This window comes from Dreissena polymorpha, chromosome 16 (genome assembly GCF_020536995.1).
Source record: "Dreissena polymorpha isolate Duluth1 chromosome 16, UMN_Dpol_1.0, whole genome shotgun sequence".
Lineage (NCBI taxonomy): Eukaryota > Metazoa > Mollusca > Bivalvia > Myida > Dreissenidae > Dreissena > Dreissena polymorpha.
In genome coordinates this window covers 33,040,065-33,064,132 of record NC_068370.1, presented here as the reverse complement: position 1 = coordinate 33,064,132, position 24,068 = coordinate 33,040,065, and the positions used below count along the sequence as shown (strand labels likewise).

The 24,068-nt window shown below is 40.5% G+C and overlaps 1 protein-coding gene across 1 annotated transcript; it reads right to left on the bottom strand.

The window, feature by feature from the left end:
• Positions 1 to 4,622: 4,622 nt before the first annotated feature.
• On the bottom strand, positions 4,623 to 12,639 carry LOC127861754 (uncharacterized). The gene is made up of 4 exons (XM_052400434.1): positions 12,139 to 12,639; positions 7,348 to 7,486; positions 5,805 to 5,979; positions 4,623 to 4,791 (listed from the first exon to the last, which is right to left on the bottom strand). The coding sequence occupies exons 1-4, from the start codon at positions 12,637 to 12,639 to the stop codon at positions 4,623 to 4,625; spliced, it is 984 nt and encodes a 327-aa protein (XP_052256394.1).
• Positions 12,640 to 24,068: the final 11,429 nt, after the last annotated feature.

The following is a 24,068-nucleotide window of genomic DNA, read 5'->3' as shown; positions in this document are numbered from 1 at the left end:
ACAGTAATTACTCTTTCCGCTTCTGACAGAACCCATACTGTTCAAACAATATAAAATAGCACACTTATTATATAGGATTTGTATTTCATTTTTCTCATAGATAATTAGGTGGGGGCAAGAGTGTGTCTTCTGTCTAATTCAAGCATTGGGATAATGATAACATAAATTTGTATATTTAGTGAAATGGGTCGTGCTCCGTGAAAAGGGGGTTTATTGCAGATGCGCAAAGTGTCTTTCCAGATAAGCCTGTGTATTCAGGGACGACACTATCCGCTTTTATGATATCTTTCGTTTTAAGAAAGGTTCTCCTTAGCAAAAATCAAGTTTAGGCGGAAAGTGTCGCCCTTGATTAGCCTTTGCGGACTGTACAGGCTAATCTGGGACGACACTTTAGGCATATGCATTAAATCTCCTTTTTACAGAGCACGTCTTAAATTGATATCATGCTATGGGTATCTGCTATAAATTCGCCAAATTATAAAATATCCAGCTAGTTAATCATACTACGCCCATTTCATGGAAGATAGAACATAAACAATCGCTATATCATTTCTTAAAGTAGATTTCCCAATTCTTCAGTCATTACCGAAGAAGCCATTCAGAATAAATAAGTTATTAAACTTACACACATTTTAAATGGCTTGTTCCGTTTAACTAGCTTTGTTAGATTTTGTGATGACTTGTGATACCGATAGCTTACACGCACAGTGTCTTGGTCGATTTAGAACTGTTTTAAATAATGGTATAGATGTATAGAGGTCGGTAAAATCGGGTAAATACGGAATCAAGATAGGCCATCTATAATCCCGCTCTTCTTTCATCAAGGTCGACACAGAACACACGAAGCGATACACGCTATTTTGTGCGACAGTCGCAGCAACACACGATATGTTCAACACGATATATCGCTTCGGGCTACCTACACAAGGGCAATATATCGTGTTAAATATATCGTGCGTCGCCGCGACTGTCGCTCAAAATATCGTGCGTCGCCGAGACTGTCGCGCAAAATATCGTGCGTCGCCTCGACTGTCGCGCAAAATATCGTGTATCGCTTAGTGTGTCGTGTGTCGACCTTGATGAAAGAATGGCGAGATTATAGTGGCACTATCCGGGTTCCGTAGGTAAATTCAAAACAAAAATTTGTTTGTATAGGTCATTGGTTTGAATTACCAGTGAAAACATTGTCGAATTATGTTAGCGATTTCATTTTTTAGTACAAACAGTAGAATGTTAATTAAAAATCGTGATTGCTTATAAAATGTTTTTTCCGATACTAATATTAAACAAGAAAATATACTAGCATTTTGAATTTGGTGTCTCGACATAAAACTTACTCATAGCATCATTATTCAAAGTACTGGCAGTACTGGTGTGACGATGCTTTTGAAGAGGATGGATATAAAACATCAATTTAAGTTTATCTATATCACCACAATTGTGTTTGTTGATACGAACATTTGGGTACGATAAAAAATTTAGGTACGAAAATTTTGGGTACGAAAAAAAATTTGATACGAACAAAAATTGCGTACGAAACATTTTTGGTACGAAAAAAAGTTTAGGGGTACGGGGAAGAAGTACCCGTGGGTAACTTGACCCATTGAGCGAAACTGGGAGGCGGGTGGCAATACCTTCATGATGATTCTCGAAAGTAGGTATGAGCACATAGCCGGACTATGTGAGCTCAATCGTATGAGCACTTGACTATCCGAGTTCGCCCACGAACATATGGATAAGTTAACTAATAGCGAAATGACCTTATACATGTATATGCTGAAATCTAACAATCGAACGAAATATCAAACATGGTATGTACACTTAGGTGGTTGTGTAATTTCTGTTAGAATATCGTATTCAATATGTAAATTTTAAATGAGTGTGCCCGCACTCGAGTTTGTTGCCTTGTTTGAGTCTATACGCGCCTAGGCTGCACCCAGTGTGTGTATTTGTGTTTTTCGGCGTTAGCTGTATACGCCAGCTTTTCACCTTAGCCTGACCTTTGTAAACGACCAATCAATTCGAATATAAAATTTTCCGCCAGTAGGCCTGAAACTTTTCGCAGTAGAAAACGGTCAATCTACAAACAGATTTCACATTAACATTAATATGTTATTCCATCGACTTTCTATTTTTGGGAAGTGTAGGGTAAGGGATACTACAGTTCGTTTAGCAACGATGTTAATTGCGTATTCAGCATGAAACAATTGTAGCTCTATCTCTAATAATTAGGTTTGAGAGATGGAGCAGTTTCACACTTAATTCTCGACATCATATACAGAGAGCGTGTCCCTTAATATTTAGAAGAATGTCAGCGCCAGAGCTTAAAGGCTGTGTTCTCATATTTGGTAATTACTACGATATTGCATTCTGTGCACTCAAAATTTTTAGATCATATAAGAATCGTTGTTAAGTAACCTGATATACGCTTTGACGAACATATTAAAACTTGTTTTCTAAATTAACCGTTAAACAAGAAAATGTTTAAAGCTTTAAACAAGCCGTCGTTTCAGCAGCAGAATTGTTACCTAACTTTAACGCATTGCATTCCAATCCGCAAGGTATCAAGGTCAGTTTGCGGTCAGTTGCAGAAATCTTTATAAAAACGCCGTCTCGTAAACTTTGTGCACTTGAAGTCAGTTTTGATCAGAAAGATACTAAATAAAGATATTCGGCGATAGTATTGTGGTATGTCAATCATCGATTTTTAATATGTTTTCAACATGTGCATGCTAAGGACCAATTTTGATAAAATTAATTAGAAATATTTATCCATTTAGACCAGTTTATTAAGCATGAGCACACTAATTCACTATACTATAATAATGCAATTAAATATGATTCGAGTAATGCCGGCTGACCTATATGCACTCATTTATTTTCATGGTTCTTGTGTTTTTCTATTCTGTAAATATAGATATCTGAGTAATAATATCACATAAAGCAAAATAAGCCACGAAATCTGGCGCAACACCCCGTAATTGATTTGCTTGTGATGTAGCTAAGAACTGCGCAGAAAAAAGGCATCCGCTACTTTTTATCTCATAGAGATAACTTTTGATCGTTCATAAACATCGACCACAATCAACGCCGTATATCTTTTTTTAAAGATATTTCTTGTTCCAAGGTAATGAGTTACCTCCGCGCTGAGGCTGCATAATGTTGGGACACGGAGTGTGTCCAGCCGTCCTACCTAATAAGATTAGATTGACAACAGTTGGGACGAATTTTGAATGACAGCTGCAATATCCAGCTATTTGTATTGTACTGAAATACTTTTTAATTTTTTATATGGTCAAATTCTGCGGGGGATGAGATTATCCGGAAAAAAACACCTGTCCGGAATGGTGACCACAAAACAGACAAAATATAACATTGCGCCGGGAGCGGGAATCGAACCGGTGTCGTAAAGGTGAAAAAGCGAACGTCCTTACCATTGCGCTAGCGGGACGGACAATTACGCAAAAATATGTTGTTTTATCTATATATATCATAGCAGTGCAGCGTTTACAATTTGCAGGTTCGAAATTGTTCGCATTCTTTAGTTTTGTGATCACGTAAAAAGTTAATTTTACATGTTTTTATTCGCAATTTATTTACTAAATCGAGAGCAAATATCAAACAAAATAGAGAAAATATATAGTTGTTTCATTGGTCCATAAAAATAAAATGGATGTAAAATTACTAATTTGAAATTAACGTTCTGATAAACTTATTGAATCTGTTTTCCCAGGATATGCTGTTCTATTTATATTTACCTTTATCAACACGAACGACAACTCTGCTAGGAGAATGTTATCAATGAAACTCAACGAGCAATCTCCTACGCAGTGGCGAATGCCAAGGGAAGTAACTGAAAAATCGAGTTATCTCAATCGGACTGGCTCGGTCTTTTACATAGGTCGCCATTGTAAAGATTTTTTTTACTGGTTATCAAACCTTAGACGAAGCTGTTCCAGCATCGTCAAAAATGCGAAATCGCCTGATTTCCGCGTACATTTTAAGTCTATGCTAAGTTTGAAGGTGGTTTTATGGATGTATATTACGTCAAATATATATAATCGTGTTTCTAGGGTTTGCACTATGTCATAGTTTGGAGTTATATATTTTGGAATTCGGTATAGTCAGACATGCAATGATATTAGGTTAAATAAGCATTTATCAGATGAATTGTATCACTCATAGTTATACAAATCTGTATTGTAAGTACAGAAAGAAACGTTAAGTTCAAAATGTCGGCATAACAGTACGAAGAAAGAAGAGATGATTGTGGTACGTGTTGTTAGTTTTTGTTTACAAGTGGCAAGTCAAAATTACATATTTTGTTACAAGATGCCACGTTACCTGTGTTTCTTCATAGAATAGCCGTGGCGGGGTCGTTGACGTCCACATTATCGTTGCCAGTCAACGGACGCGCATAGGTTTATCATGGTAGCCCGAGAAATAGCTGGGCCTGACCAGCATCAGGTATTCGAGCTGCGTGGAAGAACTGGGGAGGGATTGAACGCAGACCTCGTGCTTCGCGAAAAGCGAACTACTGGAGCTTTTTGGATCGTGGCGTTCCATTTGAGGATTTCGGTCGGTTAACTTCAAAAACAGCGGTTATTTTATTGAAAAGGGTTTCAGTAGGCGAGGCAACCTCGGAGTTTCAAGAACCGCATAACAAAGTGCCAGCCAGGGAGCAGGTTCCTGACCATGTCGCCGTGAACTGAACATTCCGCCGGCAGGCATGTTCCAACTCGCGTATTTGTCTCGGACCGCCTCAGTTGCTTTCGAGCTTCTCTCATCTCACTGGGATATACGCATGATATTCCGATGGACCGTGCCTCAACATGTTCGCTTTGTTCATTATATTATTTACATGGCGCAGATCTCAAAATGCGACAAGTACCGCTCTTCCACATGTGGTACCTTAGAACGGGCAACAATACTGTTGCATTTCGTGGTTCTCATTCAACAGTCTCAATTCTTGTTTAAAATGTTAAACACGTTTATTCATAACAAACTTTGCACCGACATGCAAAAAAGAACTTCAAAAATGTTTAATGAAACGTATAATTAATTACACTTTACGTTCCTGACACGGTAGCGTAGTCACCAATAAAATAATAATGAACGACACAGATTAAACGACGCCTCACATTATGTATTAAGGAAGTTAAAATTGGAATACGTAATTATATTTTCCAATAGTTGAAAAACTGGGTGCGCGTTATTATGTATGTCTAAAAAAGTTACAATAAAGAACGAGTTCATTGCTGGCATCTTACAAATATCATTTTATTATTATGTCATGGGATCTGCGAATAGTGATATTCATACTAACATATTTACTTATAACGTTGTTTTTTGTTTTAAACTAACGATTGGGATGATTATGCCTAGACAAGTATTTACAGGGTAAAATATTTGATAAAACCCCAGTTCAAATCATTACCACCCACTAAATTTGGCAAATCTCCTGTAGCCAACTAACATTTCAGTAAAATTTAAAGTTAAACACAAACATCACCTGTAGTTTTTCTAACACGAACACTAGAAAAGTAAACAATTGTCATCGTCGCATTCGATAACTGGCAAAGTTAGGATTTTAGTCAGTTGTTTGTTTGTTTTCTGTACGGCGTCCCGTTTCTCCTTGAGCAATTGCACTTAATTCCTTTTGTTTGCGTTAATGTTACTCAGTATTGCAGTGTGTCCCTTTAAGATCTGTATTGTAGACTTTTTTTATGGCCTTACTAATCGGATACTGAGCAATAGCGTTCGTCATCTGTGGAGCCGCCGTTCTATGGAAAAGCACCACCTACGGTTCAGATTTTGCAAACAGTGGTGTAGGGTTGACAGTATCGCACGGCTCCGCAGACGTCAGTTTCGACACAACGACCTGCTGATTCTGATCCTTGTGAAAAGCCGTATTCGGACCGTCATCAGAATCGAAAGACCCCAACCAGTCAGTGAACTCCTCAACCTCACTGGGCTCATCTTATAAGGGCGTTGGGGCATCATACTAAATTATTGAAGGTCACGTCACACTCCCTGTTGAGATGGATTAAGCAGAAGCTGGTATTCGGCTGCACAATGAATTAGTAGTAGCCAGCTTCGATGCGTGTTTCTTTTGCGCCTGCCTCAATCGCTCCAACTCTTATCCAGAGCCATTCACAATGCTGCTCAGCAGCAGCACCGAACCGAGAGGATCATCGTTCTCCTCTATAGCCTCTAGGTAATATGCGATATCGATTGGTCTCTCAGCCTAGTTTAGGAGAGCTAACGTATTCGACACACTGAGCTTTCTTACTTCATCTTGATGTCTCCTGTATTTGCGGAAATGGTCAATTTAGCTTGTGCTGTTCGAGGCACCGACAATTACACATTACCTACATGAAAATGGTATCCTGTCCATTGGCACATAGTACTTTAACACGTAACACGTCTACGACTCGCCACATGGTCTGATACAACCAACCAGTAGTGACAAACACTATGCAATTATTATTGAGATCAGTAAACCTGAGACGCACTTTATTATTGTTTTTCTCACTTACAGTTAAACTATAATATTGATACTCGTTTATATTAAACCCCTATTAAAATATTTACAATATACAGTTCCCTGTTTAACACTTTGATTTCCTTTTCTCGCGGGATCCCAAGTATTTGCTTATTTATTAGGTATTTGCTCATGTACTTGTTACTTTCATATGTATGCGTTATATTTCTGTTACACAGAACACACCACCTTGGAAGATGCTTGTCCCTATACGGTTTCGGTATATCATGGTGCACAATTTTAGTATGGCCCTCTCTGTCAGTTTGCAGTACAACGTTTACTGCTGATATTTTTTTTGTATATGCATGGGCCCCTCCTTTGCTAGTTCGAGCTTTGGCAAAGGTCCTACCTAACGGCCTTCATTCTGACACCATACTGCGTCTCCCATCTTTTATTCTAGGAGTGAAGCCTCGTGATCATGAACAAGCTTTACTGCGATTTGTCTTTTGTTTGACGTGGTCCCTTGCTATTTGATGGACGCGGACCAATCTTTCTCGGATGTGTCGAATGTATCCGGTCTTGTGCACAGTGGTGAAGCAAGCAGAAGGATTATCATAAATGGCATCTTCTGGGAGTTGGAATACACGACCAGTGACCATCAAATTCGGGGAGAAACCGTGAAGTGGTCATTCAGGACCAACCAGGACTTACCGGTTGCCTCTAGGTGTAACAGGCAGTGGACCAATGCAGAGAAGATCTCACAGAGCGCCTGACCATGCGGCCCATTTGAGCGCGAGGTTAATGTTGCAATTTCTTATTCGCACTGCTGGACGTTGAACTTCACGTCGGATTTTAGGTTATACCAATAATGCACATGATGTTTTCCTCTGTTCGCTTGATACCCTGATGCCCTACTATGGTTTCATGCATCTGGCTTATCAGGTTGTTCCCCATTTGAGGCGGCACCACCAGGCGTTTGTCGGACAGCCCGTCGAGTGGACCCTTAAGGTACAACAATAATTGTCCAGCTGTCCCACATCATTACGTTGTGAATTGATTCCGGCCCAACTCGGTTGTATTGTCTTTGGGCTCTCGGCTTTCTTTGAACAAGGACTAGACTGGACCTATGGACGGGTCAGAGTTTTGAAGCCTCGCAATTTCCTGCGAAGAGTAGGTTTCAATCCATGCCTGTGCTCTTGTGAATACTATCGAGACGTTTACCGACAAGCTATCGTTGCCGTCCTTTTCGCACGCTTTTTTCTCTATTCGGGAAAATGTGGTTTCTTGCTGGCTAACATCATTTCGGCTCTATGCTGACACTTTGAACATGGACCGCATTTGAGCGAATCGCTCATGTCTACCTGTTTATCTCTAGGACTGTCACACCGTGAAAGCGCGTCACAGTCTGCCTGTTTTTGCCAGTGCGATACTCTATGCTAAAATCAAAAGTTGACCAAATTTCAATCCAACGCGCAATCTTACAACTTGGCTCGTTTGTGCTTAAAAGTCAGATGAGAGCCTGGTGATCACTTCTGACAACAACATGGCGACCTAATAAATACTGCAGGAAATATTTGGCAAAATAAACTACGGCTAACAATACGAAGATCGAACACGAACATAACCTTGACATTAGATTTACTGAAGAAGGTTAGTGAGGAATAATCACATAAAGTAATAATATTTTGACCGATTATTATATTTAGAAAATTTATTCATTCGTGACAATTTATATTTCAGTGAACTTCATAATTGTGCTTTCACTCACAAAAGTAATTAAAAGTGTATGCAACTCTACAATATACATTTATTCTTCGTTGCATATATTATTTTGAAAATAAAATATGATGCTCAAATGCACTTATCTGTGTATATTACCAGTTTTTAAACATTTGAAACATTATTACATGTTTGCATTGTCCCAAATCCATGCAAAATTAAGAGCTACACAGCGTGACATTTCTGAACAAGTTCTTAATACAAATTTAAAATTAAAGGAATTTTAACTTAATTGAACACTGGTCTGAATATTTGATTGGTTAAATCATTATAACTAGTTCATATGGGTATAAATAAGGCATCATTTAATGTGTTTGTCTGGCGTGTTTGTCTGAAACGTTATAACGTGATTACAATACGGAATGTTTATTGTTCAGGACAAGAAGTGCATTTGCTTCCAATAGGCTTTCTCAGAAATATGCTATATTTTGGAACAAATCATACCTCGCTCGATGTAAAAACACAGCTTGCAGATTAAATATCCTTTTTAAATCTTTAACAGTTTCAATTATATTTATCTGACAGAAACAATCATTAGTGCATAATCCGTTAAAAACAAGTTCGTTTTCTGTTCTGAAATTAGTTTACTATTATAAGAAAACTATATACGTTTGAACGTATTATAATTTTATTTTAATATGACCCACGGCAGTTAAGTCACACTTATACCCACGAATCTGTCAATTATTTCACAATAACTAAAATAGGCTGTGTGAGAATAACAAAAATTAACACAACAAATATTGAGTTGTGGTTGTGTTGGTCAAAAAAGCAATGTTAAATTTCAATCGTTTTGAAATCGGTTCGCAATAGGTCCATAGACATTGCTGTATAGTCAAAGAGTGTAAACAATTAAGTCATGAAGTCACTTAATAGAAAGTACTACGACCTCACGAAGGATGCGATGAAAAGTATTCAATAACTCCGAGAGTAGTTTTGACATGTTATTAACGATGTACATAATATGTTATCTTGGGCTTTTTAATGTCATAAAATAACGTTTTCGAATGTTAATAAGGCACTTTAAATTTCAGGTTAACAGAAATAGGACTGACTATCTAACAATCGCCTAATGCGTCCGTCACAATTATCATTTATTCAAGACATGTCTTAAAGTACCACGTCAGTTAAGTCTATAATCAACTAGATAAAATCCCCTCTAATGTAGAGGCAAAGTGTAGCAGTCTAATTAAAGCCTGCTAAAATGTCAAGGATACATGACGCGAATGTGTCTCACATCACGGAAATTCTTAGGTTTTTGCGTACACGTAAATGGAAAGTATACTTTCTTGTTTATTATTATTATAATGGATAGTATTCATATATTGGTTTTGTTTAATGTAGCAAAATTTGGCTAAACTACAACAACAACAACAACAAAAATGTTTTCCGACGTGTCGTTTTCTAAAATATGGGACATGCCTGTGTTGAAGAGAGTATATGTTCGTTCATAATACAATTGATTTCATTACTTGTTTGTACGAATTATGATATTGATATCAATCACAATATTTTGCGTTGAGTAAGCACTTCGTAATATGTATGTACGTATTCGTATTTACATGCATAACACATTTAAGTATAATTTCAATGTCTTTTGAGCCACTGGCAGACCTGATATCTTAATTTCACAAAACGGCAACGCGGTTGTTATAATGAACATATCTGTTGCTATAATGAACATATGTATGTGTAGAGATTACAATATCGTTATATGTGCTCATTAAAATATCATTTACAGTTTTCAGTAACATGAAACACGTGCAAATATACATATAGGTATCGAACCTGAAAATTCATTTAAGCTTCTGTTGTATTGATGCAGGGAGATGACGCTTGTATTGAGCATAGGAATATATTTGCGTGCTTGATTCAATTAACATCTGGTGAAACTTAATTGCTAGTTGGAGACCAAAAGCAGAATAAAACCGTATGCAAGTATTTATTGAAAACAGAATCACGAACAGAACATACATGTTATGAATTCCCATTCAAGTAATGTGTCGTAGTTTTGAAGCATTAAGCCGTCCTAAAAACACTAAATATTTTACGACAAAATTACATATAAATACGTCTCGAAATTACTACAATCGCGGCGTGCGACGAATATTTATGCGCATCATAAACACGGCTAGTGTTTTAAATTTCTCTCACATTATAAAAGTCAATAATTATGTAATTTTAATGACATTTTGCAAACGCAAACAATTTACCGCTTTCAATTAGTAGACGGAAATCGGTAGTAAATATATTATGTTTCGAAATGTCAAAACACTTAAGATCAATGCATATCAAAAGAAAAATAAACAATATTTGTACATCGATATGGTGCTAAAACAATTGTACTACCACTATGCAGAATGTGCTTACACGTTGTACATCTGGAATTGGCCACTAGTTTGCCACTTCGGAGCGCGGCGGTTCCTGGTCGACCTTCGTAATTCTTGATTCACGTCATCATCGGATGGTGTAGGTTTTCCTCGCTTCTGTGGGATGACGTATTTCGTACCGGCTGTAGCGACATCCTTTAAAACATCTGAGAGTTTTCCATCAGTTTGTCTTAGGGGTAAGATACGATTCCGATGGAGTCTTCAAACACGTCTTGCTCTTGGATCATTCCTTTTAACGTCATAGACGGGAATTTCAGGGTTTGGTTGATCCAAGACAACGTAAGGGCATTCTCCCATTTGTCTGCTATTTTCTTCTTGCCACGAAGGGTAAAATTACGTACTAGGACAAGATCGCCGGGTTCAATTTTCGCGGCATGCGCCTTTTGATCGTATTGTCGTTTATTGACCTCCGCCGTTCTCGTTGCTATTTCCTTAGCCGTTTTGTATGCGAGCGCAAGACGCTCGCGGAGTTTACGTGCATATTCGTTCGAACATCTGGCATTGAGGTCGTCGATATCGAGTCCGAGAAGAATATCTATTGCTAGCCTTGGATGACGACCGAACATTAAATAGTACGGGGAATAGCCTGTTCTATCATGAATGGTAGCATTATATGCATGAACCATTGGCCCGACGTGATCCTTCCAGTTACTCTTCTCGTCTTCGTCAAGCGTTCCAAACATTTGAAGTAGTGTCTGATTGAATCGCTCGACCATACCATTCCCCATAGCGTGATACGGCGTAGTACGTGATTGATTCACACCTCCTAGACGACAAAGTTCTGTCATCAGGCTCGACATAAAATTTGCCCCCTTGTCGCTTTGGATCCGTTCCGGACAGCCGTAATTCACAATGAATTTCTCGAACAAAACTCGGGCGGTGGTCTTGGCTGTTTGGTTTGTCGTTGGGTAGGCCTGGGCGTATCTTGTAAAATGATCTGTTACAACAAGAATATGTTCGAACCCGCCTTTTGATCGTTCAAGACTTAAATAGTCAACACAGATCATTTCCATGGGTACTGACGTGGATATCGGGACCAAAGAAGCTGAATCAGGTGCTGCCTTTCGTCGAATACACTTTGGACAACTAGCCACTTTGTCGCGAACGAAAGTATCAATTCCTGGCCAGTAGAACTTCTGCTTGAATAGTGACATAGTTCGATCTCTGCCCTGGTGTCCAAGGTCATCGTGTAATGCCTGAAATACCTCATCTCTAAGTGCAGACGGCAATACCAGTTGATGATACTGTTCACCGAAAAAAGTGCCTTTACGGTATGAAACACCATTTCTGAGTTCCAATTTATCCCAGTCTCGTCGATGCTTATCTACCGCATTTGTGCCGAAAGCCCGCGAAGCTGACGGCCTGGTGCCTTTCTGTACATGACCAATAACAACGGAAATGACTGGATCTTACGACTGTGCCTGTATCCAGTCCTTAGAACTCAAAGTATGACAGTAAAATTTCATCAGGAATTTGTACACCTGCCTGAGCTTCCACTTCTGATATACTTTCGGGAATGACCGTACTCAGAATGACTGTTAAGGCTTCCACTGTCGCTGCCACTGATGTTGACAAAGCTTGGAAGGTTGGTGGATCAATGATCAAGCGACTTAAACTATCTGCATCGGCATTGTTCTTCCCTGGTCGATAGCGCGTTGTAAAATTATAATTGACTAACGCTGCCATCCAGCGTTGACCCGTGGCGTCGAGTTTCGCAGTGGTTGTAACGTATGTAAGTGGGTTGTTGTCTGTAACTACCTCGAAAGTTGCACCGTACAGGTAGTCGTGAAACTTTTCGGTTATGGCCTTCAACGCCAAAAATTGATAATACGCTGGGTAGTGCTTTTCGGCCGGTTTGAGCGATCTACTGGCGAATGCAATGACTCTATCTTTGTCATCTCGATGCTGGTAAAGCACAGCTCCCAAACCAGAACCTGATGCGTCCGTGTGCAAGGTAAATGGTAGGTCGTAGTTGGCGTAGGCCATTATCGGTTGGTTGACCAACTGTTTTACCAAGGCTTCAAATGCCTCCTGGTGTTCATCTTCCCATTTAAACGGCAATTTCTTTAAAATCTTTTCACTGCGTTTACTTTTAGTGAGCTGTCCAATAAGTAAATTGTTCAATGGTCGAGCAATTTTCGCGAAACCTTTAATAAATCGCCGATAGTATCCAGCGAAGCCCAAAAACTTCCTTACTTCTTTGACACTGGAGGGAACTTGCCAGTTGACGATTGCTGCAATTTTCGTTGGGTCAGCTTCGATACCATTTGCAGAGACAACGTGACCAAGGAAAGTTGTCTGTGTTTTGAAAAATGGGCATTTCAAAGGTTTTATTTTTAAGTTGTAGGAGGCAAATCGTGAAAAACACTGGTCTAGTCGACTTATATGGGTACTTACGTCAGACGAAAAAATGATGATGTCATCGAGATATATTAAGCAGTCTCAAAGGTTCAAGTCACCCATACATCGCTCCATGAGCCTTTGAAAGGTTGGTTATTTATAGCTATCCTTCTTTGTTCGTTTATTCAGACGACGAAAGTCTATACAGAATCAAATGCTGCCGTCTTTTTTCCTTACGATAACACAATTTGAAGACCAAGGGGAATTCGATTCTCGTATGGCTCCTACGTCTAACATATCCTTCAGATGCTCCCGTAAATTCATTAAACAGGGCTAGTGGTAATCTTCTATACGGTTCTTTAAATGGCTCTTCATTAATAAGATTGATTTTATGTTTCAGTGCCTTTTGTATGACCTGAATCCAAATCCGACGTCGAGAATATCGAATGCCATTTTTCAAACAAATTGTAAACTTCTGTCTTTTGATCTGAATCATCTAGATCGATGCCGTACTTCTCCTTCCTATTTTCATATTGTCGTTTGTTTTCTGTTTCTGAAGCATCCATGTGGTTGATATTCGCACTCACAGGTTGACAAATAGGCGCTTTCTCAGAACTTTAACAACATTCAATTGGCAAAGTGTCTGTTTCGCTTTAATTTGTATGGGTCTGGCTGTAACGTTGCAAATTCATACTGGTATTCTTGCTGTCTTCCCCGGGTTATCAATACTGACCACCCTAGGACAAACGATGGCGCTATGACATGCTATGTCTTCAACGGTTTCGGTAACAGCTTCTGTTGCGACTCCTTGTTTCCTGTAGAAACCGGTGACAGTTCTGCTCTCGCCAGGATGTAAAGTGATCGGTTTTGTTGCTGTAACAAGGCCCATCTCTGCATTAAGGGACATAAAACCAGCTTTCCATATCTCATTTACAGTTGTATTATCAGCCCAGGGTTTGATTTCACGTAGAACATTTTTTCCGAGTAATACATGAGCAGTGCCATTGTATTATTGTACTGGAACTACGAGCAATACAGTTTAAATGGGCTTCTGCGTAAACTCAGTCTCAACATTAACAAATATGTATCCTTTCTATGGAATTGAACTGCCATTTGCACATTTCAGTTTAACACCGAATTCGTCCATAGAGTGTAATATTTGCTTCGGTAACATAGTGTTGTAAAATATTTCGGTAATAGTGCTCACTTGTTACCCGCTATCAATGAGTGCCGTAGTGTCATGTCCATCTAATTTGATCTTGTCTAAATTGGCATCACCTATCATTCGTTGTAAAATATCTTCCTTCTTATGTATTTTGGAGTTTATGGTAACCTTGTTTGTTCTGCTTTCATCCAACTCCTCGATCAGAGCCTCTTCTAGTTTAAATTTTGCGTTCGATTGTTGTTGTTATTATTTCTGTTATAAAATGCGCCATTGTTGTCGTGGTTTCTTCTGTAGCTATGGGAGAATCTACCATTTCTTGTGGGGTATCCTCCTCGACTTCTGAAGTTAATGGTGCCTCTATAGCCTCTGTATGATTGGCCTCTGTTAGTCCATGTATTGTTGTTAACTTGATCATTTGGTTTCTGTCTTTCCTGTGTAAGGGTGTTTATTTTCTTCTCCATCTCCTTCATTTGTTCTTTCAGGTAATTCAAAATCTTCAAATGATTTTCCATCTGATGAACATTTACTTGTTTCGGGTGTTCTGGTTCCTTCGCGCTTTAATTTCCTGCTCTTCTTTCCGAACCTTTCGTCTCAGTTCTTCAAACGTACAGCCAAATTCGTAAAACATTCGTGTTGCGTTTTTCAACTCTGTGTTTCCCAGATGTTTCCAAAATCTCGTCTTCAACATCTTTTTTTTCTGTATTCTTTTATCTCTCCTCTGTCAATGGCCTTTTGTAGCAATTCCTCTAGCCGTATACCCCATGCTGATATATCTTCATCTTTCTCCTGCTTCGCTTTATAATATTCTTCCATAAAATTTTCACCACTCTTAATGTCTCAAAAATTGCTTTCTAGCGTTTTAAGTATCTCCTCAGTTGTTGCTGTGGGTTTAAGTGTGGTAAGTATTTTCCTGGGTTTTCCACCAATAGCATTTCGTATGGCTTGTCTCAGAATCTCTTTGTGGTAAATGTTGGAAATGAACATACTTTCTTCTTCAATTTTCCATTCTTGAAATTGAAATTGTGCAGGTTCGGAAAATTTCTGAACGTTTGGCTTGAGCATGAACGGCATGTGTACTTGTTTTTCGGTTGTTTTCTCTCTGTGTGTATTGGATGTATGTTTATAATAACTCGGCTTCATTAACTCGTCGTCCAATGAACTTAACACGCTCTGTTTTTCCAATAGACTCTGCTCTAAGTCAAGTTTCTGTTGTTTCAGAGCTCGAACCCTTTCTGTATATTGCATATCTTTTTCTTCTCTCAATCTGTCTCTTTCTTTCAGCTCTTTTAGCCGTGCTTTCATTTCAATTGTTTTGGAAATTTCATTTTCTTTTAGCTTCATCAACCCTATCTGTTTCTGGAGATGCTCTGTTGTGGCTGACCTGCTGGACTGTTGTGTGTGACCTGGCGGAAGCGCGTTGGGAGCATGCGCAGTGAGACGAGGCGCCGAGCAAATAAAGACGATCTGTGAAATTACCTGTTATATTTAAATCATTAAAGTGTTGTTATATCCTTATCAGTCTGTGTTGTCAGTACGCGGAAAGTGAAATAAGAGTATTTACATCATTGGCGACGAGGTTAATTGCGGAAAACACCGGGATTCAGGGTAAACAACGACTTTAAACTTTTGCCAGTTTGGCAAACACGTGTTTTTGCAACCGTGGGTTTCACTGCGTAGATCGTATAGAGAACATTTGTCGGTAGAGAACGATCAGTTACAACTAGTTATAGGCAAATTTGAGCCAGTTTGGCATAATAAATTTGTTTGAGACGGTTATTTCCTAAAAAATAACGATTGTTGCTGTGACGTCACGTGTTTATGCGTATCTATTCAGGTGCACTAGAACTATCGCAGTTTGCGGTGGTACACAGGGGTGCTGCGCAGTTTGTGCAAGGAATCTTCTAGCCATCGCAGGTTGCGGAGGTGCACAGAGGTGTTGCAGTTTGCAACAAGGGGCTCTACTACAGTGATAAGAAGGAGGGAGGTGCTTGGAACGCGGCTGCTCATATACGTCTAACCAGTTTGGTTGGTATGTATAGTATGGTGGGCTTTTGTTGCCATTAATTAATTGGACAAGAGAACATTTGCTAACATTGTTATTAAAAATAAAATAAAAAATAATAAATAAAAACTTGGTTTTAATACATTGTTTATACTATTTTGGTAACTTCAGATTGAAACTAAAGAGTACAATATATACATAACACAACTCTGTATCGTTTAATTAGACTTGCAACACACCCGTGCTTGTTTCATCTAGTTCTTAAAATAATTAAAAATGGTTGTTCGAATTAATACTGCATCAGAGGCAGAGTTACGTGCAATTCCGGGGGTGGGACAAAAGACTGCAAAGGTTATTGTTCGATTAAGGGAAAAATATGGGACTATGACACCAGAGTTATTGTCATTAGCATTGGGAAGAACTGTCCCCAGCCATGTGCTGCAGCTTGTGGAGTTTCCAGAGGCAGAGCAGGATTTCAGTTTAGTCGTTTCAGATGACCTTAGCGAGCAGTTTGCAGAGGTTGAGCAGTTTGCTCTCTCACTACCAGCAAGTGTACAGGTCCAGTCCCCAGGTACAGCCAAGCTGGATGTTGCAGCAAGGCTTAAAAGCACATGCGCTGCCACCAAATTAGAGAAAGGCCAGCAGCAAGTCGAACAGAAGCCTAATCTGAAAAATGTTGACACTTTGCAGCCGAAAAAAGATGACAAACCATGTAAGCCCTTGGAGCGACAAAGCGGTGCGAGATTCAAGAAACACGAGACTAGTGACTCCGAGGGTCATTCACCGGTGCGAGCGGAGAAATGGCGTAAAGGTAAAAAATCCAGGACATCTGGCCATTTAAGGCGTAGCCATTCCCATGATAGTTTATCAAGGGAAGACGACGACAGCGACTGCGATGACAGACGGTCGGTTCGCAAACATACCCGCCAAAGTCATGCTCCATCCGGTGGGAGGTCAAAGCGCAGGAACCACTCCAGCGACTCAAGTTCAAGATCGGGGTCGAGACACAGTGGTAAAGCAAGGAGGAGTCATGATAGTTTATCAAGGGAAGATGCCAGCAGCGGCTCCGGAAATGACTGTGATGACAAACGGTCATTACGCAAGCGCGATGAAAGGCAGTCCAAAGGTAAAAAATACAGGACATCTGGCCATGTTAGGTATCGCCGTTCCCATGATAGTTTATCAAGGGAAGACGACGACAGCGACTGCGATGACAGACGGTCGGTTCGCAAACATACCCGCCAAAGTCATGCTCCATCCGGTGGGAGGTCAAAGCGCAGGAACCACTCCAGCGACTCAAGTTCAAGATCGGGGTCGAGACACAGTGGTAAAGCAAGGAGGAGTCATCGTCATGGGCATGGTCGCCGTAGGTCAAGGTCATCAGGATCCAGGTTCTACTTTCGGTCGACTTCAGAATCTGGTAGTTTATCGGAGGATGATTACCACTCTAGAGTCCATGGTGATCCCAAGAAGATGCCGAAGAACCTACGATATGATGGACGTACCAGTTGGCTGTCATTCAAACAGAAGTTTGACAGCTACAGAAAGGTGTACAAATGGTCTGACCATGAATGCCGGGATTACCTCAACTGGTGCTTAGAAGGAAAGGCTCTGGACTACTTTACCATTGAGACGCGCATGGGAGAAAGTTTTTCTTTCCGTGACATTATGAGAAAGATGGAAGGGCGCTTTGGTTCCAAGGAACTACCCGAAACCAGTAGAGCCAAATTCCAGCAGGCTACACAGCAGCCGGGGGAATCCTTAGAAGATTGGGCGGATAGAGTGTTAACTCTGGCAACGCCTGCTTTTAGGGACCTTCCAGATCAGTTTGGTCAACGGGAGGCAGTTTCTAGGTTCTGTCAAGGTTGTATTGACAGGGAAGCGGGAAAGCACGCCTGCTTCGAACGACCACGAACGATTCAACATGCTCTTGATCTGGTACGACATCATCAGTATGTTTCGCAAGTGGTTGATGGCAAGAAGGTCAGGAAATATGACCAAGAAGTCACAGTCAATGCGGTTCAGTCCCCGGCAGACGTGAGAATGGAGAGTCTGGAAAAGGCGTTTGAGCAGTTAACTTGTAAGTTTGAAGCTAGTTTAGCATCAAACAGTTCAACAAGTAACAAGGACAGGAAGTTCCCACGGAAGACCTTTAGATGTTTTCATTGTAATGGCAGGGGCCATATGAAAAGAGACTGTAGGGAGTATCAGGAATCCCTTAAACAAAAGTCTGGAGGTCAAGTGGTTGAAAGGAGTCCACAGAAGCCTTTAAACTCTAAGGGGCCGGTGGCGTAGGCCAGGCACCGCAGCCCGATGTAGAACGAGGCCATTTGTTAGCGCCGGTTGAAGTGCAGCAGGAGTCTTCATCTGGATTGGCGGCTGAAAAAGGAGACAAATCCGGATCAGCAAGTGGAGGGGAGACGATAGCAGTCAAGGTCGTGACGGCAGGGTCGTCTTATGTGAATATGTTGGTGGGAGACCGGCAGGTTAGGGCTCGGGTAGACTCTGGAGCGGATATATCCATACTGTCTTCAGAAGTTTATGACCGGTTAAAGCGGAAACCAGGCAAGGTCAAGGATATCAACATGCAGCTTGCTGATAAGAATTCTATTCTGAAGGGATTTGTGACACAGCCTATCCATGTACAGCTGGGAAAACAGTCTTCCAGGGAAGGGATATGCGTTGCGCCAATCAGCGATGAGATGTTGCTGGGACATGACCTGCTGCGGCACTTCAAGGCATTGATTGATTTGCACACAGACTGCCTATTGGTCAATGGCGAAAGTATACCTTTAAACACAACATTTAGGGACAAACCGGTGGTTGCAAGGATCATCATGTCTAAAAGAACAGTGGTACCGCCAAATTCAGTGGTCAGGGTCCCCTGTAAAATGGAGGGAACGTTGGGGGCATATTACATTGAACCAGTGAACAACTTGCAGGTATTGGTGCCAAAAGTTGTTCGGGATGCTAATGAAGTCCCAGTAGTGTGTTTTGTGAAACCAACTGACCAGTTTAAGACTATCAAGAAAAACGTGGTAGTGGGGAACGCCTATGAATTTGAAGAGGTTCTTCAGGAAGGCGATTTCCAAGCAACGACAGATGATGGCATCAAGATACATCCTGTAGCTGAAGTAGACCACCGTTTAACAGCGGAATATAATAGAAATCCGTTGGGATTGTCCTGTGCCGGGTCGACCAGTCAATCCAGAGAACTGGAGACCGTGGCAGGTTGCCAGGTGGAGTCAGATCAGCTGAAAGGGTCGCTGAGTAAAACCAGAGAACCGGAGACCGTGGCAGGTTGCCATGGTGAGTCGGAACAGCAAAAGAAGGAAAAAGAAGTCGTTCCTGACCATCTGCAGGAAGTGTACAAAGCGTCGATAGGGAAGTTGACGGATGAACAAGCCGGAGCACTCGCCAAGTTACTATGCAACTACGCAGATGTGTTTGCAAGAGATGAGTTCGATTTAGGAAGTTTCACCGCCATTGAACACACTATAGATACGGGTGAGGCCAAACCGATCAAACAAAGAATGCGGCGAACCCCAGCATGTTTTGCAGGGGAGGAAGAGGCTCATTTGAAGAAAATGTTAGATGCGGGCGTCATCCAGGAAAGTTCTTCGGAGTGGGCATCAGCACCGGTGTTAATAAGAAAACGTGATGGGTCGGTCCGGTGGTGTATCGATTACAGAGCGCTGAATAATGTCACTGTGAAAGATACGTTTCCTTTGCCTCTGGTTGAGGACTGTCTCGATGCGTTGGCCGGAAACATCTGGTTCTCCAAGTTGGATGCAAATGCCGCCTATTGGCAGGTGCAAATCAGCCCGGAGGACAGGAAGAAGACTGCGTTCATAACAAAATATGGACTTTTCCAACATGTGCGCATGGGTTTTGGGTTGACAAATGCCCCCGCCACTTTTGCAAGGGTTGTTAACCTTATATTGCGTGGGTTGACATGGAAAACGGTCTTAGCCTTCCTCGACGATGTACTGGTCCTGGGAAAGACGTTTGATGAACATTTGAAAAACCTAGCGGATGCTCTATCCCGTTTCCGTCTGCATGGTTTAAAGCTTAAACCGAAGAAGTGTATTTTCTTCCAACCGGAGGTCGAGTTCCTTGGACGCATTATTAATGGAAAAGACATGGCTCTGTCGGAAAAAGACATTCAAACAGTTGCAGATTGGCCAATCCCAAATTGCTCAAAAGACGTTGAACGGTTTTTGGGATTTGTGAACTATCATCGGTCATTTATTCAAGACTTTGCTAGTTTAGCACAGCCCTTATATGCACTGACCGGCAGGAACCTGTTCAAATGGGGTGAAGATCAGCAAAAGACATTTGAGATGTTACGGGGTGCCATGATCAAGGGGCCTGTATTAGGTCTTCCGAATCACCAAGACCCATATATCCTTGATACTGACGCGTCCAACACAGCCATTGGTGTCGTACTCAGTCAAGTTCAAGGCGGTGTGGAAAAAGTGATTGCCTACAGTAGTTTCTCACTGACATCTGAACAGAGAAGATATTGCACCACCAGAAAAGAGCTTCTTAGCATTGTACGGTTTACTAGGCAGTTTAGATATTACCTGTTAGGTAAAGTCTTTACTGTCCGAAGTGATCATTCAAGTCTTACATGGCTATTGCGCTTCAAAGAGCCACAAGGACAGTTGGCCCGTTGGATGGAAGAATTGGCACAGTACCACATGATCGTGCAACACCGACCTGGAAAAAATCATGGAAATGCTGACGCGTTATCACGTCTTCCAGACATATTGAGTCCATGTCCTTCGTATCTTGCAGGAATAATACCTGCCGACTTGCCTTGTGGTGGTTGTCACTACTGTGCCCGTGCACATGATCAGTGGGCTGCATTCACAGAAGACGTCGACGACGCCATTGGCCTAGTAGAGCAGGGCAGTTTCCAAACGAGGGGTGACCAAACAATGTCAGAACATGAACAATCAGTTCGCATCGAAGGAGCAGTTTGCTCAAGTACACCGTCGGATGGCACGGAAGTGGAGAACGTTCAGCCAGTTTATGACGTTTCCAATAGACAAGAGACAGCTGGTCAGCTAGGATCATATCCCTGGGATCCTGGGGGGCGAGACGATCACTCATTCATGCCAGGTGGTGGCAACAAGAATCCAGCAGAAGCCTGTAACCAGGGCAATGTAGTTTCGAACCATGACTTTCCCAAATGTCAGTTTGACAATTCTAGAACTATGGAAATAGGGCAAAGTAACGCGGCTTTCCAGATTTGTGCTTTCACACCCGAAGTGATTTTCTGTGCAATTGTAAGATCACCTGAAGAGTCACAGGGCGATAATGCATGTTGTTGGGGTTCAATTCCCGGCCTGAGCTCAGTATTTTCACATTAATGGCGACGAGGCAAAATAGAACTGTGAATGCGGGAATGGGTCTGAGCTGTTTAATGGTGTCTGGGTGGGCCATGCGGATGCAAGACATGATGTAGCGGTCGTGTCTGGGCCTTGACACATTAAAAGGTGGAGGGGTGTAGTGAAATAAGGTCACTTCCAACAGCCTTGCTGTTGGGCTAGCTCTTTAGCGACGTGGTTAAAGTGTCGGACTACCACTCTGGAGATCGTGGGTTCAATCCCCGGCTTGAGCTCAGTATTTTCACATTAGCTCTATATCATCGTATCCACTTTCATCCTGTATATCTCGTTTGATAAGCTGATGATCATATGTGTTGTCTTTTCCCCTCTCTCTTTTAATTCTGTCCTCAGAATGAACAAATTGTGTAATATCTTCTTGTATTGCTTTCTGTTCATTATAACAGAGTAAATTATAATTTTGTAACAAAAAACACAAAAATCTAAATCCTTTTTTCAAAATACTCTAATACATAATCAAAGTATCATAAAGTACCTCTATATCAACGATATACAAACGTGCGCAATTAATTTCCGGTATTTCGCTTTCCGGTTTAACTATATCCGGTTCCGGTTCAGAGTTCAAACGGCTGCGCTTCAATGTTTTAATATCGGTATTCTCTACAAATGTTTATCAATAACCCGTCAAACAATTAATACTCGTAAACGCGCACGTTCTCCGTTTCCGATAAACGCCTTTTAAACCTCGATCGGTAACTCGATAACTATCCAATCGCAATATATGTAAATTTTACAGATTAAACCTGCAAAGATTTACAATATTCCGATTTAAATCAACGTACGACCGCTTTCTAATCAAATCGCGCAACCTTGCAAGGATTTTCTATAACCATTCATTTGTTTTACAATGAAATTAGCTTGCAACAAATTTCATTGAAAAATAACGCTTCCATCAACGGTCACATTCACCTAATACCCGTGCATTTATGAAATGCACGTGTATAGCTGTTCAGTTTTACCAATAGCCAATAAATGGATAAATGCGGGATTGGAGGGATTACACGGGGTACTACTAGCTTCTGGAGATTTAAAGCAATCTGGTTCTTGGGTTTTACATAACTATATAGAGTTATGTGTTTAGCTAACTACACATAATAACTACATAGCAAAACTAAGTAAAGTTCAACGGATTAGTGGTCAATGAATGCACGTGATTTTTCTCAAATGCAGGGACAGATCAGGTTTCATGCAACCTAAATGTTAGTGCAGTGGTTTTTCTTATTTATTGTTTAGGAAAAACAATTTAAAGGGCTTTAAATGTCAGAAATAAATAATAACCTGAATATATAAATATAAATATAATCTGATTGACTATAAAAACAGCAAAGATAATAAAGCTCACCACACCACCGTCAAATGAATCGATGATCACGAATCAACAAAATGTTCACACACTGTCACAATATTTAATGTCAAAACTCCAACTCCAGCGACGAATCCCTGGTTCGGTGTGGATGTAACTTTCTAGAAGATGGGGCCCCTTAAAACGTTCTGTACCCGCGGGTTTCTGAAGATCGATTTGTTGGTACCGTCCTGAAGATCTGGTATACCAAACGTGCAAGTTATCCCATTCGGCCAAACATCAAAAGACTGCAACGTTGAGCGCCATTGTCTCCGGCCTAGCTACGCCCCGTTAAGCGTCTCGGGTGGAATGACAAATAACTAGAGGTTCTGGTCTTAAATCTGTATTGGTCAGATCATGTAGTAGTAATAATAATAATAATAATTATAATAATACAAAAGGCAATCACAGTGTATTATAAAACAGGCGGTATGATGAGCGAGGATCTCTAACATCATTCACATAATAAAATACAAAATACAAATACACAATTTGAACAATTATATAGACATGTATTAATAATATTTACCTGTGGGTTTATTATTAAACCTTACAAAAATGGATTTGAATGTGCCGGCAAAGATGATCTGTACTATCTGTACGACCGCGATCAGTACGTGTTCGTTGTCTTTGTGTGTCTGACAAAGTGCGGGAAAGTAGCGAAGTAGTGAGGTGAATAGTATTAATTCTCGTGCAAAACGATAGGTTACAAACTACTATTCTTACTACTACATAGGAGTGCTATCTTTCTTCTTACACTAGAAGCAAAGTAAGTTTAACTCAAATCTAAAACCTAATTAATACTGAATACATACATGAATACTTAAATGTAACTACTAATGGAAAAGTTGTTTTACTATATATTTTTATATAGTAAAAGGACATCTTAGATTTTACCCTATGAAATAATCTACCAAGTATTTAAAATGTACTTCTGAATCTAAAATACTAATGCCAGTTCATACGCATACTTGTTTAAGTGATTTGTACCATACTATACGGCCATTCAGAGAAAAGGTCTTCTGTCAGAAAATGGTTAAATGCAAAATGTTTCACGTAAGTTGGCATTATTGCGATGCAAGAAGGATTAGAATCGTGATTGTACATCAAATGTAATGAACCAGAATTTCAATTAAAAAGTATGATCGGTAT

Coding starts and splice junctions, on each gene's coding strand:
- LOC127861754 (XM_052400434.1), bottom strand. CDS start 12,639: ATGGCCTACGCCAACTACGACCTACCATTTACCTTGCACACGGACGCA. Junction 7,487..12,138: donor TATCAGAAGTGGAAGCTCAG/GCAGGTGTACAA, acceptor TTGTACCTTAAG/GGTCCACTCGACGGGCTGTC. Junction 4,792..5,804: donor CTGTTTGCAAAATCTGAACC/GTAGGTGGTGCT, acceptor CGTATATCCCAG/TGAGATGAGAGAAGCTCGAA.